The sequence below is a fragment of the Erpetoichthys calabaricus genome, chromosome 2 (genome assembly GCF_900747795.2).
Source record: "Erpetoichthys calabaricus chromosome 2, fErpCal1.3, whole genome shotgun sequence".
NCBI lineage: Eukaryota > Metazoa > Chordata > Cladistia > Polypteriformes > Polypteridae > Erpetoichthys > Erpetoichthys calabaricus.
In genome coordinates, this window is record NC_041395.2 from 204639226 (window position 1) to 204655486 (window position 16261).

Consider the following 16261-nt stretch of genomic DNA (forward strand, 5'->3'; position numbering starts at 1 on the left):
TTTAAATGTATTCTTGTAGACCAAAAGTAATATTTAGGTCTGAGATATCATTAAAACATCGTATGTTGTTCATGCCGATAATAAGTAAGTCTCTTGAAGTGCTGAGTGACAGGCTGTGTTATTCCTAAAGTGCTAAAGGTTAATCAGCGTGTGTGTGTCATTCATGGGGCACTGTTGTGGTTAGGGTCTGTGTGTGTTCATCTTAAAATGCAACAGTAGACCAGCCCGATAACGAACTTGGCAAGTACACTTACCCTTGAGGGAAAACAGGTAAAGGGTAAGTAGAGGGAAATACTACGATAATATAGCTACTTTTATTAGAAATGACCTTGATAAGTAATGTAGGAGGAAGAATTAGAGATTAAGCAGTATACACATAACAGGTTGTCCAGGTTGCTTGTAATATTGCATCAATGTTATTTCTTTTCTGTTGTAATGATGACGAGTAAAGAGACAATACCACAAAAATAGAAATAGCTATTTCTTTATTTTTTTATTTTCAAAAAGAAACTTTAAAGATAGGAAAAACAGACATGAAAGTGAAATAGGTGGTAGACAATTTCACTTGGGCTCTTCCTAGAAAAGCAGATAAATAAAATGTTGCCTCTGCAAATAAATCAATATTGCAGTTTTAAGGAAGAGTGAGCTATTCTCAACAATGGATACTGCTGACAAAAGGCAGTGTTTGAGACAGTTTAATTGGATGCAGTGAACTGCTCCTGTGTTCAAAAGAAGACCTTCATCTTGTTATTTTCAAGGTCTTGAAGCTATCAAGTGATAGTGGTACTTGGTTTATTGTTTTTTTACCTGAAAAGGGTAATTCTAAAGGAAAGATGAAATGCAGAAATGAAACAGCCTGAGACTTAAGTAGGTTCACCATGAAGGTGTGATATTCTCTGATCAGACAAGAACACAAAAAAGATGGAATATGAAAAGTTTATTCAAAAGCTCTTTATTTTAACAAAAAATAAGTGTTGTTTATCCAGCTAATAACAAATAACAAAGAAGACAGGAAGACTCAGAAATAAAGTATTTAATGATTGAAAAAGCCACATAATCCATAAATTTGTCAGTCCACTTTCTAACCTACATATCCAGTTCAGAGTGATGATCACAAACTCATTCTGCTTTTCTGTTTTAACAGTATTGAACAGATTTGTTGGATAGCGGGTGAGCTGTTCATTGGTAGCAAAATCCTAAGAACAGTTGTTATTCAATAAAGGATCAGTATAATCAAAGTAGAGACATTTTGGTTTAATTAAACAACCTTTCAAAAAAGAGAGATCCTTAAGTGATACCCAAATGACATTTGGGAGATTGTACTATGTTGCATTTAGCTCATACTCTGTCATACATACATCTGACCCCCCTTTGTTTTCCTTTAGTTTATTCAATTTAGCTTCTTTTCCAGATTTGTCGCACCACTCTAATCTAGGACTAGGTCCATGGATTTTCATCATCTTACACCACTTAGCACCCTCCTTTTCCATTTCCTGTCAATAAGGAGGTAATTACTAAACAGTTAATGGCCCCAACATCAATTTTTTGTATTGGGGGGAGGGGAGAGAGTGAGGGGTTGGCAGTTTTTGGAAACAGCCTGTTACAGATAATGTTTAATAGAAAAAAATATTTCTTGCATCCCCATAAACAAGTTTGTTGAAAAATATTTGTAATAATTAATGAATATTTTGGAATCTGTTTGCCCTTAATAATATGTTGTTGTAAATATATGCAATAATTTTAGTGACAAAATTAAAATAAAGTAACTTGTTCAAATCATTTAACAGAATTAGTTTTTAGTACCTGTTTTTTAGACGCATCAGTAGAAAATATTTAACCTAACAAAATTATTCAAATGGTCAAAAATAAATGTAAAATGGTTATCTAGTTTTTGGGTAATGCACAATGGAGTGTATCCTATCCACATTGCTGGGGCACATTCTGAATCACACAGACAAGGTGCTTTGACAGCAGATGCTTACTCAAATCATATTTTTCTTTTTTACTAAATGATGCCTCATATACAGTCAACTTTCCTCCTATCATATTATGTGTTATATATATTTTACAAAGCAAGATTCACTCTGAGTGGCAGTATGGTGTCTGTTGGTCTTGCACGTGCATTAAGAGTTCCACTGTATTTTGTACATGACAATAAATGTGTCAGTATGATAGTGTCGGATTTTTGCTGTTCTTGAAATGCCTTTAGCGAATCAGCTATAAAGTTAGCCTTTGACATTATAAAGGAGGATTTCCTATGCATTTTTGTGAAGCTTAATGAAAGAGCCTTTTTATTTCTACTAATGAGATTTTTTACAGAGGGATCACACTCCTCAGCCTCCCTGGAAAAGTCGATTCGGGGGTCCTGGAAAGGAGGGTCCGTCGGATAGTCGAGCCTCAGATTCAGGAGGAACAGTGTGGTTTTCATCCTGGTCGCAGAACAGTGGACCAGCTCTACACCCTTACCAGGGTCCTGGAGGGTGCATGGGAGTTTGCCCAACCAGTCTACATGTGTTTTGTGGACTTGGAAAAGGCATTCAACAGTGTCCCTCAGGGAATCCTGTGGGGGGTACTCCGAGAGTATGGGGTACCAGAAACCCTGATAAGGGCGGTTCGGTCCCTGTACACCCGGTGTCAGAGCTTGGTCCGCAATACCGGCAGTAAGTCGAACCCATTTCCAGTGAGAGTTGGACTCTGCCAGGGCTGCCCTGTCACCAATTCTGTTCATAACTTTTATGGACAGAATTTCTAGGCGCAGCCAGGGCGTTGAGGAGGTCCGGTTTGGTGGGCTCAGGATTGGGTCACTGCTTTTTGCAGATGATGTTGTCCTGTTTGCTTCATCAGGCCGTGATCTTCAGCTCTCTCTGGATTGGTTCACAGCCGAGTGTGAAGCAGCTGGGATGGGAATCAGCACCTCAAAATCAAAGACCATGGTCCTCAGCCGGAAAAGGGTGGAGTGCCCTCTCAGGGTTGGGGGCAAGATCCTGCCCCAAGTGGAGGAGTTCAAATATCTCGGGCTCTTGTTCATGAGTGAGGGAAGAATGGAACGGGAGATCGACAGGCGGATCGATGCGGCGTCCACAGTGATGTGGGCTCTGCATCGGTCTGTCGTGGTGAAAAAGGAGCTGAGCTGTACGGCAAAGCTCTCGATTTACCAGTCGATCTACGTTCCTACCCTCACCTATGGTCATGAGCTATAGGTAGTGACCGAAAGAACGAGATCGCGAATACAAGCGGCTGAAATGAGCTTCCTCTGCAGGGTGCCTGGGCTTTCCCTTAAAGATAGGGTGTGAAGCTCAGTCATCCGGGAGGGCCTCAGAGTAGAGCCGCTGCTCCTCCGCATCGAGAGGAGTCAGATGAGGTGGCTCGGGCATTGGATTAGGATGCCTCCCTGGTGAGGTGTTCTGGGCACATCTAACCGGGAGGAGGCCCCGGGGAAGACCCAGGACACGCTGGAGGGACTATGTCTCTCGGCTGGCCTGGGTACGCCTTGGGATTCCCCCAGAAGAGCTACAAGAAGTGGCCGGGGAGAGGGAAGTCTGGGCATCTCTGCTCAAGCTGCTGCCCCCTGTGACCCGATCTCGGATAAGCGGAAGAGGGAGGATGGATGGATAATGAGAATTTTCTTTTACATGCACATCTTAAGTTTTGAATAAAGTGCTTGCACATCTGCACAAACATTGCACTTTTTACACCCCCAATTAATCAAAATAATAATTAACAAAATAGTTACTAGCTGTTGTCCTATTTTACTCAGAGATCAGAAACTGCAGGGACATATAAGGGCTGTAGGGTATTAAGAGTGAATGTGTTATCCAGATGTTCTTGTGGCTGCCTCAAGACAAAGTAGATTCTAGAGTTAAAATTCAACTTTTAAAAATACCTAAAATGAGTATTTTTGGTTAGAAGAGGCTAATACAGGCAAAGGTACTCACATAGTACTTCTTCCAGTTTAGTATACTACCAATTTAAGGTAAATGGTGCAACTCTTTGGCCTAGATTTACTCATTTCTATCACACAAAATAGTTTCTCTTCAGTCAATACTCACTCCATTGCCCTGATTTAGTCATTTACTGATACAGTAGAACCTCTGGTCACGAACATGTACAAATCGGGTTACGATCAAAAAGTTTCCAAAATTTTGCATCTGTTCACAACCACACGCTCTGGTGGCGAACAAAAACACTGGCGGCCAGTTTCCCTACGCATGTTCGTATGCGCCAATGATTTCCCATTCTCAGTTTCCCATTTTCTTTTGTTTGCGTATACAGGGCCTAACAAAGCAGCTGATGTTGCAAAAGGAGTTACAATGTTAACCAAGCAGAGGCCTCAAGTGCTGGAAGAGGTGAAAAAACTGTCGCTAGTGTGGTTGAATGAGAAGCAACTTGCAGGGGGAAGCGTAAGCGAGGCGATCATATGCACAAAAGCCAGGAAGATTCCTGGCGATTTGCTGAAAAAAAAATCCTTCTTCGAGTGGTGAAGGTAAGGAATTTAAAGCCAGTAGATTGGCACCTCATTAAGCCAGTAGGATGGTTTGAAAGGTTTCGCAAGAGAAGTGGCATTTAATTTTTTTTCCCTGTGATTAAAAAAAAAAAAAAAAAAGTTTACAGCGAGCAGTTCGTAAGGGTCTAGCGCGAACTCTTACAATGTTAGTTTTCTCTGTTGTTCAAGGTTTTTTCAGTGTTATTCAATGTTTTTACATTTAGTTTACTATTACACTGTGCATTCTATGGTATCATTAACTATTTTTGTGCTTAAAAAAATATATATATTTACATACAGTTCGTACGGTCTGGAACGGATTAATTGTATTTACATACAATCTTATGGAGAAATTACGTTCGGGTCGCGACCAAAATCGAGTTTTGGAACGAATTACGGTCATGACCAGAGGTACCACTGTACTTAGTTACCATTTTTACGGTTTTAGATTTAAAAAAAATGAGGTGTTCCACAATTAATTAATTGACACTTCTTCAGACACCTTCCAAATCATCAGCTAATGTGCTTTCCTTTTTATTACAGTTTTTCACATGGTTCATATTAATCTAAAAAATAGAAATCTGAGGCGTACTTTTCTGATCAAAACATACACAGAAGGCAAAGTGCTCCTGATTTTACCTCTGAGCATCAAAGGTATTAGGAAAAAAATACAGTAGTTTAAAGTTAGAAGAATACATTAATAAAACTATCTTCGAACAGTCACTGTATGTAAAAAGTGCATTCTGCAAGGGCTTTCCTTCTCAATTATAAACATGTGGAAACTGGATTGACTGATGAACTGAATGAGTGAGTGCTGATATTTGTATGATGATTAGACACTTCTTTCAGGGTTTGTTCTAGTGGAGCCTGTAGCTGCCAGGACACTGAAATGACTCAAGCATGTAAAAAACAGATGCATAGACAATTTATCATTTTTCATAAGCTGATTCGGAATTTTGTGAGGCTTTGAGTTATTTAAGTAGTTCCATTTCTATTTATGCAGTTTTAGATTTCATTGAGTTCAGTTTCAATATTATAACTTTCATTTCATTCTTGATTTTTATATCACAAAACCAATACCATAACTAGTATGTACTCCTAAATTGTACATGTATAACTCATAGTTTGACAACCCAGTATACCATCTATGTGAATCCCATTTTACATCAGCACATTGGGAAATATTTTTAGTATTTTTGGTGTGCAGTCTTTCCTTGTCCTTTTTCTTCTACATTCTGTACAACAGTGCTCACCACAAAGGGCCTATATCAGGGGTCGCCAACTCCAGTCCTGGAGGACCACAGTGGCTACAGGTTTTCATTCTAACCCTTTTCTTAATTAGTGACCTGTTTTTGCTGCTTTATTAACTTCTTTTGAACTAATTTTAATTGACTTCTTCTTGAAGACTCAGACCCCTTAATTGTTTATTTTTCCTTAATTAGCAGCCAAACAATAATGAGATACAAAATGAACCAAAACAACTGGTGTCCATCATACAATATCTGAAAATAAAGAAAGATAAAGGTCTCAGGAATGTTGATCTGCTCAGGTCCCCAAAACATTTTAACAGTGCTTTTAGAAAAGAGAAAATCAACAATTTCTGAAATGTCTGCTAATGCACCACGAGAACAGCAACAAGGCCACGAAGTTAAAGAATGAGTTTAATTATCAACAAGAATTGGCACCTCATTAAGCAGCTGGTTGGAGTGAAATTGGTTTCAGTTTGAGGCCCTGACTTAGTTGGTCTTCTGTTGGCTCTCTCACTTCACATTTCATTTCTGTTTGGGAGACATTTAAGGAAAGAAATTAAACAATTCAGAAGAACGATGAAAAAATTTAGGGGAACAAATCGTAAAAAAAGCAATTCAGTTAAAATGAATTCACAATAAGTTCATTAGCAGCACAAACAGGGCACTCATTTAAAAAAAGGGTTAAAATGAAAACCTGCAGCCACGGTAGTCCTCCAGGACCGGACTTGGCGAACTCTGGCCCATATGACTTCAATCACATTGTCTCTGCTCAGATAGCCTCTTTCTCCTTTGCAAGTTCCTTCATTATTCAGCTTTCCAAATGTTTCTTATTAATGAAGTAGGTTCCCTGAATGTTAACCATTTTCCATCAGGTTCCCTCAATGTTGATTGTTTTCCATCACCTACATGCTTTTAATCCTACTGTGAACAGCCTTAAAATTTTGTTGGCTGCTTCTGTCCTCCCCCTTCACCTTTTGTATTTGTGATGGTTGTACTCACATATATATATATATATATATATATATATAGATAGATACTTTATTAATCCCAGGGGGAAATTCACATATTCCAGCAGCAAAAATATTAAAGAGTAATAAAAAATGCAGGTAAAAAAAAAAAAAAAAACAGACAATAACTTGAATAATGTTCAACGTTTACCCCCTCTGGTGGAATTGAAGAGTCGCATAGTTTGGGGGAAATTTTATGTACATGTTGCTTGGTACAGTATTTTTATATTCAGTGTCTTTCTGTTCTTTTTCTTTTTTCTTTTGACACAAAACACATTTTGTATTTTAACTATGCAGGAATTGTAATTGTGTGCAGCAATCTGGGTAAGCAACTGAAAAATGAGCTGTGCAAAAGTAAACAACCATTCCACCATATATGATTTTTAGTAACTGGAAATACTGATTGAGTCGTGATTATCTAATATCACAAAAATATCACAATTCTATTACAGTGCATTCCTCCCATATTGTATTTTGCCACATCATATGTTGAATTATTGCACTTTTCATACTTATTATTTCTTCAATTATAATTGGATTTAAGTAGTTTATTTAATGCTGCTCAAAGTTTTTAAACCTACAACTGAGAGAACAATAACATGATTTTATAGTACTTTTTTAGGGAATGCAAATAAAATTTAATGAGTAAATATACTTATGTGATTTTTTTAACAATATAGATCCATTTTGTTATGTTGAAAATGTATTCTTACAGAACTATAAATGGAGAAACATGTTAGCAATGAGTAAAATCATTAAATTCAGTACTAAAACTACCAATTTTTATATTGGGGGCAATAAAATCCTGCAAATCCTGCAGATGTACTGTTTATAACAAGTATGAAGTAATAGGCACTGCAGGTCATATCTGAAAGCTATGTGTTTATTTTCAGAGCATCATAAAATTAGTTTTGCGACTTCTGGTAAACTGTAGAAAGAGAGAGTTTTCTGCTTCAGTAACACATTTAACTCAAAAGCTATTAGACATGAAAAATTTTACTACTGTTAAATTAACTTTACTGTTTCAAGCTTAGGAGAATTTTGTGGCAACCTGTTCACAGTTAAACACTTGATGCAAATGGAATAATGTAAGTGTAATGATTTCAGCAAGAAACTAAAGAATGTGACCCTAACTGTAAAATTAAGAAAGTACTCTTATTTTTTTTTAATTTACATTGGATCAGAATTAACACTGCTTTTGCTATAAAATTTACTCAATTATTACTGCAATTTTTTTATTACAATGTACTCTGCCATATAAACATATTCAATATGAAAACAATGTTGTCTACTTCCCAAACATAAAGTAATGATCGTTGCATTAATAGTTGATGATGAATATACAGTAAGAATTTCAAGCTTTGCAATCAGGCATAGTTTAACAGAAGTACCACTGGCTTGACTATTGACAACACCAAACGCACCACATTCTCAGATTAAGGCTTTATGAGATGCTTGGAAAATTAATTTGCTGCTTACATTTCTAAATACCATAATATTGAACAGTTTTAAATTAAAAGTAATTCCCTATCACAGAAAAGGGAAAACAGAATGTGTCTTCCCATTAATACCTGAAAATGTAGCTGTGACTTGAATATGTTATTTTGGTTTGCAATTCAGTAATAAATACTTTTGTTTCTTTTCAACATGTTTTATGCTTGCCTGGTAAAAGGTTACAAAGTAGTACCAAAAATTGCAATTTCCCTTATTATTGAAGTTAAATAATGCTAATAGTAGAATTAGATTAAAAATGTGCAAAGGATATGTGCACCCATGTCCAAAGTACAAGATATATAAAATTTACAGATGTTCAATACTGGTCATAACTCTGAAACATCAGATTCCAAAACCTGAAGGCTATGCATCCAAATGTTTGTTAAGCCTTCGAGTCTTCTCTTTTTTGTTCCTGTTCCCATGCTTTTTCCAGGGTTTACCCAAGATGTTTTCTGTTGTGTTTGCTGCTGTTGAGCTGGAGAGACCTCCTGGATGGTAGCCCATTACTGACTGAACACCTCTAGTGAGGGCCCGAACATTATCCTGCAAGGCATAACAGAGGTAGATGAGAATGCCAAGGATATTCTAATAGTGCTGAAGAGAAATTAAATTGATTAAATGCTGTATTTTAATACTTAATAATGAAAAATTATTTCACTAATAAATGGACTAACTTATGAACACTGTTCTGAACCATATAACTTGAGAAGCATCACTTGACTTGGGAGAAAGGGCAAAAAATAACTGCTTATTACAGGCTTGACTGCAGATAACATGTTCTTCTAGCTGGCATATATATTGTGACAGACGGACAGGACTCGTGCCCGGCCGGGACACCTGGAGGGACTGGGAGAGGGACAATACCTTCCCTGGACCACAGGAGGGCCCGGACAGTTGTGGAGCCCTAGAAGCCAGCACTTCTACCACACCCAGAGTGCTTCCAGGTGCTTATGCGGCACTTCCGCCACATCAGAAAGTGCTGCTGGAAGTTCATCAGAGAGCAGCCGGAGCACGTCCGGGTGATTATATAAGAGGCCGCCTCCCTCGAGTGAGACAGCCGGAGTTGGGAGGAAGAAGGCAACACTTTAGAGGAGAGGTGGAAAGGTGGCAGTAGCAGTTCAAAGACTTGAGGAGAAAGGGACTGACACAAGGGTGTTTGGTGCAAGGCACTGTGTTGTGTGTGGACTTTTATTATTAATAAACGTGTGTGTTTCGGGACTTCCTGTGTCTGCCTACTTGTGTCCGAGTCTACCTTCCACAATATAGCTAGCTATCTATCTCTATATATATATATATATATATATCTGATGAAGACCCCTGATAGGAATAAAAAAAAAAAAAAAAAATATATTTTATGATACGTGATTCGTTTTTTCTCCCTTCTTGGATCTCCAGCTGCAAATTATACATATATATATATATATATATATATATATATATATATATATATATATATACATATATACACACACACACACACACACATATACACACACACACATATATATATATATATATATATATATATATATATATATATATATATATATATGACATGCTGTCAAATAAACGAACCACACGCCGTGGCGCAACGTTAGGGGCATCGCCTCTGACGCTGACGTCCGAGGTTCGATTCCCGAGAGGGTGTGCAGTGGAGTGTGTACACCTGATGAGCCCAGAATGAGGGCGAAACACGTGTCGTGTACTCTTCGCATTTATTTGACAGTAAACTATTGCAACCATATATATATATATATATATATATATATATATAAAAGATATATATATATATATATATATATATATATGAATATGACAGAGAGAGAGAGAGATATGGTAAGCCTATTGGCCAAAAGGCAAGATGCTTCAGAAAACTTAAAAATGCTTTGATTATTTGCGTGCTTATCACAGAATAGTGATATGGTTCAAAATTTCATTAAATTAAATTTCATTAAAAACAAAAGTTTGCCAAGAAAATATTAGATCACTGGAGTTGACGGTAAAATCCGTACTAAATTACCATTTTTCAAAAAGATATATACTGAAATCTATAACAAAAGTGACACGCATCTAAAAACTACTAAGTGCGTTCAAGTAGACTGTATATACAACTTGCCATACTTAACATTGTTCAAGTATTACTTTTGAATGATTAAAAATGAATGGTTAAAAATAGATAAATAAAACAAACTAATAGTAATTGTTAATGTAATGTATTTCAGCAATGTAGTAGTTTTTATAGTTTGCTTATATTCCATACACCTACAGGGTCAAATTGTTGTATCCAATCTCAGCATCTTTTGGTATATACAATGAATTCACAGAACAAGGCTTTCTCACACTCCCTCATACAAGCTTAAAGTAAAGATAAGCACATCCTTAGATTACAGTGCCTATTAAAAAAAAAACAAAAAAAAAAAACAAAGTTTTCACATTTTGTTGTTGTTCAACATTGAATCAAACAGTGGATTCAATGTTTTTTTTTAATTGATCAACAGAAATTGACTAATATCAAAGTGAAAACAGATGTCTACAAAGTGTTTTAAATTAATTACAAATATAAAACATGTAAACTTACAAGAAGGTGAAAAAAATACAAAACATGGACAAAAGGTTATTGCAAAAGCTTCATGCAGAATCAAACAAAGCTTTCTGGAGCTATGAGGCAATTTCACCGACTGTGGTGCAACAATGCTTTTTTATTTTTTATTTTTGTTTTTATTTTTGTTTCAGTTTTTTGAAAAGCAGTTAGATTGTTGGATGTATTTACATTGTAAAGCATAAAAGCAAAAACAAATTTTACCCAAAGGCATTTTTATCAGACCAAAAATTTTCAGCAATCTTAATTTGGGGTAATTTGAGATTTATTTAAATAAAAAAAAAAAAAAAAAAAAAAAAAAAGTGCCTGTATACCTGTACAATATTTATTATGTTCTAAATATTTATTTTAAATTTCCCCTTTGGATTAGTATAGCTTATCTAATCTAATTATGTATACAAATAAATGACCTCCGTAATATTTAATTTTAAACTAATCACATTGGGTCAAATGAAGTAAATGAGCTGCACAAATTAGACTAATATTGGTACAGGGTGGCCTAATGCAACTATCCACATCAACCTGCACAGATCTAGGGGATGTGTTAATTTCTTTCTTTTCATCCTCCAGTATATGCTTAAAGCAAACAAGCTGTCGGCTAGCTATCTTCACTTATAAATTTCTTTTCAGTATGTGTGCGCATGTGTGTGTGTGAATGTATATTTAAATTATGTATGTCACAAACTACTCATGCAAAAATTTTCTAAATCCATGGGCTCAGTCTCATGACTAAATGGAAAAGACTGAAAATCCCTGTTACGTTTACCAATTCCTATGGCAGTTATCATTGGACATAGGTCAAACTGGATCTCAACACAAAACAAAAAATGTATAATTCACAGACAAAAATTGCAACTTAACGACATGAAAATCAATTGTGATCTTCCTCAGACACACACACATATACATACAAACACCTCACTAAAATCGAATTTCTCAATGTTTTGAACAACATAGAATTAGAATCTGAATTTATCACAATAGTGAATTTTTGACTCCATCACCAAACTTTTATACATGGAAGTAAAAGCAATAACAAGTTAAACATAGCAGCACCTGAAGCTCTGCAGAGGAGAGCAATCATTTGTATCCCAGGACTTCTTGTACTCTGATAAGAGAATTAAACCTGTTTAGCCTACTGCAACCCTCAGAGGTTTAAAGCAGATCAGGCAGAATTCTTTCAGCTTAAAAGTAAATCGAGGACATCAGTGGAAATTAAGGAGAAGTGCATTTAAGCCTGAAGCCTGGGAGAACTTCTTTAACCCATTAACTGCCATGATCCCCATTTGGGGATCATGTACTTTAAACCGGGAGGAAATCCTTCTCCAAACCAGCCAAGAGTTGTCTTCCTGTTGATATCAGAACCTCTGGAACTGGTCACTACATTGAATGCACAGAAATGGGCAAACAAAGGAAGTGTGCAGTGTGTAAGACTAACGCAAGAAAACAGTGCTGCAAGTGTAATGTTGGACTACATGTTGAGTGTTTTCCAGTATGGCTCCAAAACTAGGTAGTATGTGTCATGATCCCCATTTGGGGATGGGCCAAAATGTTGAAATTTGGAAAAAGTACAAATGTTGAGATTCAAAATATATGTTTTCCTTATTAAGCAGATGTTAATCTATAACAATAAAGCGAAAATATTCGGAAAATAAAATTGGCAGTTAATGTTAAGGAAAAAGTTACGGGAATCTTGAACAGTTCAACTGCTATAACACGCAGTTTAGGCAGAAACCTTGACAACCCCTTAAAAGTGTCTGGGTGAGATGTTGAAACAGCTTAGCTATTAACCATACAAATCAGCTGGACAGACTGAGAAGTTTCTCGCGTTTGTAAAATTTCTTAAGTTAACTTTATCAGATGCTTTAGCAGAAATACTATAATCACTTTCCACTCTGTTTTTCCACAATAACCAAAACTAAATTTGTATTACCATTACATTATTGTTTTGAATTAATTTTAGTCTTAATAACTGCTGCAATTTTTGTACCTCATTCAATGAGGTGTAAATAGAGATAGTAACATACACACAAATACCATTTGGTGTTTATAACCAAGGATAAATATAAAAATGGTTGCTGGTCTTCATAAATCGGGCACTGGGTAACAAAATAAAAATGCTAGAAAAGCCTAGGAAAATTTACTAATGTTACAGTAATAATCCAAATACTTCAACACTAAACTGCAATGTAAAATGACTCAATTCACATACAGGATTGGCAGACTTAGAATATCCAGTAATTGTATCTACTACTACATACCATCTACTGAAAATGGGCTATGGAAAAAGAGTTGTGGAATCTAGGGAAACACAGACTCAGATTTCTTGGTTGCTTATCAGTTGCCTACAATGTGAAAACCACCAATGGTCTCTTGATTAAGTTCACATGCTATAATGTTAGCACTCTTTAATTGTACAAACCAGTGGTAGGCTTGTTGTTTAAAAGGTTCATATATGCAGGATGAAGGGGATGAGGAAAAAAAGCAGTAAATATAGTGGGACATTAATGCTACAGAATTTCCCTGGTTCTGATCTTTTAAGGTCACTGACCTTAAAAAAATGCCTAGTTCTTAGTATATTTTAGTGAAAAACCTGGATAGCTCTACCAAGAGATTGAAAACTTTTCGGCAATTATATCTTCTGATATGATATGTAAATTCTTTTTGGTGTTTGGGAACACTACGAAATTGTCAGTTCACCTCAAAATTAACATTCTACAAAGGTCATCTCAAACTCAAACAGACATAATCCAGACAGTCAGCTTTCCATCAGCACAGACCAAAGGCTATCAAAAATATAATTTAAAACAAATATTTATACTGTAATAGTACAGTACACTCTGTGTGCAGCAAAGACAAAAAACTTATCTATAGTCTCAAACTATTGCAAACAAATATTCCATATTATCAATAATGGAAAAAACAGAGGTGTCAGTTTATAATTTCAGGTATATATACATTCTTATGGAATTTCTGAAAGGCAGAGACCCACAATTAGTACACTTGACATTACAATTCTTGTGTAGAACAACCACTAAATATAAAGTAATATGAATCTTAAATTACTGTTTAATTTACTGTTTAAAAACTACAAATACTTAATATCAGCTGTTTAATAAATTAAAAAAAAAATCATTAACTCACCTGACTGAAAAAGTTCTTGTCTACAGGATTCTCAATTCTGTTGATTGGTTTTGTCTTGTTCTGTGCAGTCGTGTAACCATTGTCTACACAAGTCAGCTCTTTCTCAATTCTGCTGTGTTTGGGTTGAAAATCTGCTGGATTTATGTGAGGTGGTGGATAGCAGTACAGCAGTTTACCCTGAGCCAGACACAAAAGTTTTGGAACTCAAACTTCAGCTGTCATTTCACATTCTTACTTCTATAAACTGGATTATCCATACAAGATTAACTGTTACTACTCACAGTTCTAGTATCTGGCATTGGGGGAAAGTGATATTAATACAGATGGGGCAAATAAACTCACATTAACATAATCCTTCAGGATATAGCGTGCTGATCTTGGCTGGTCCGGTTGTCCATGTGCCGTCATAAAACCTCTCATATCTGTAAAAGCAGATGTAGTCAAAAATCATTTATTAAAAATATTAGTGATTTTGCTAATATTTTTTACGCAAAATAGAAAGGTAAGTTCAGAAGTAAAGACATGTCCAAACATTAACCTAAACACAGAAGACATACTGTGCTATCAATGAAGTGAAAGTTGCCGAAGTGGAACTTCCATGCTTTAAACCAGCCCTTTATGGGGGTAGGAGCTGGGTCACATGGATGGAAGTTATTATAACAAAAAAATCCTAAATTCAGAAAATTTTTGCTTAGTACAATATCTCTAGAATGAGTTATTCAGAACAAACTAATTATTGTCAAAGGGAAATCTTATTTTAGTAATACTTTACAGATTCTGTTTCATAAGCACACAAATTAGCATACACCCATAAGCTGCAAGCAGTTCCTCAGCTGTTGGTGGTCGATCTGGGTCTTCATCTTCTCTAGGATGAACTATCTTAATACCGTAGGTTGCTTCTAGGACATGCCGAGGAATATGCTGACAAACGTGAAAAAGTTAAGAACTGTAATGTACACAATCTAGGACACAAGAGCAAAACAAAAACAAAAAAAAGACTGTTTCGGCACACTATTAAGCAAGACGTGTGGTTAATACATATTTTATAATTAAGGGCAGCATGACTATCTGTGCAAATATTTGTTGGCATTTCATATTAGGTTAACTGGGTATTAAAGGTCTTTCTTGTTACTTATAGAAACATTTTGATGAAGACAGCACTGTCCAATTGAATAACTTCTGACAATGTGTAGTTTTCACATCAACAGTATATGAAACAAGCTTATAAATTTGCATGTTTTCATGCAAAATGAAGAGAAAGTTTATGTCATAGCAAAACTCATTGGTGACCAGTGTATAAAATGGCAAACAATGTCAAAGATGCCCTTGGAAAAACGAAAAAAAGATTACTTCCCACTATTTGAGAAGAGAAAAAGTGTTCACTATTAATTTATTGGATGTCAAAATAAATACAGTGACTGTGAACATAATGTGTCCTCTTTTGTGTTCTTACATTCTCCCATAGATAATTAAGGGTGATTTGCATTTCCAAAACAAATGTTGAGAGAGAAAAAATATTACATAAATGGAAAGGATATCAAAGATATGGGTGGCATATGATCTCTTATTTGGTCTATGGGCAGGATCCCACTGCAGATCATTTCAGCTTTTGTGGACACAAAAGATGGCATCACCAGTCCAGGACAGTCACAGAGACATAAACCAGGCTCCACAAAGAGTGTCTGAAATGTAAATAGAAATAATCTGCTCATATATACATGACTCCATTTTCAAAGCAAAAAATTTTAGTAGTTGATAAAAACCCAGGACAATCTCAAAATTCTAACAAATTTAGAATTTATTTAAAAAAAAAAAAAAAAAAATACATACGCACACTCAGCCAGTTTATCAAGTACACCTGCTCATCAACACAAGTCTATTCCTCTAAACAGCCAATCTTGTGACTGCAGAATGATATGTATGGTATAGTATACAGTTATGGTCAAGATTTAGTTATTGATTGAATGAAATTATAAAATGGGCAAAATCTAAGATCTAAATGACTTTGACTGTAATGATGATGGTTGGCACCAAACAAGGTCATTCCAGCATATAAACAGCTGTTGTGCTGAGATTTTCACATACTACAATTTCTGGAATTGATGAGAAGGATGCAATGAACAATATTCCATCTTTGTCTGGTAAGAACAGAGAAATGAGGCTACAGTGGATATGTGATCACCAAAACCGGAAAAATGTGAACTGGTCTGGCAAATCTTAATTTTAACATGCAGATATTAATGTCAGAATTATGATAAAACAGTTTGAATCCATGCAGTCATAT

The 16261-nt window shown here is 35.8% G+C and overlaps 1 protein-coding gene across 1 annotated transcript in view; it reads right to left on the reverse strand.

Moving 5' to 3' along the window:
* Positions 1–7876: 7876 nt before the first annotated feature.
* The window catches only part of lsg1 (large 60S subunit nuclear export GTPase 1), a 38158-nt gene continuing 29773 nt past the window's right edge, over positions 7877–16261 (reverse strand). Inside the window, exons 10-14 of the mRNA XM_028795040.2 lie at positions 15516–15659; positions 14784–14907; positions 14320–14399; positions 13978–14154; positions 7877–8777 (exon numbers count right to left, since the gene is read on the reverse strand). Coding sequence (XP_028650873.1) covers positions 8598–8777; positions 13978–14154; positions 14320–14399; positions 14784–14907; positions 15516–15659 — 705 coding nt within the window. The 3' untranslated portion in view covers positions 7877–8597. The remainder of the gene's footprint in view (positions 8778–13977; positions 14155–14319; positions 14400–14783; positions 14908–15515; positions 15660–16261) is intronic.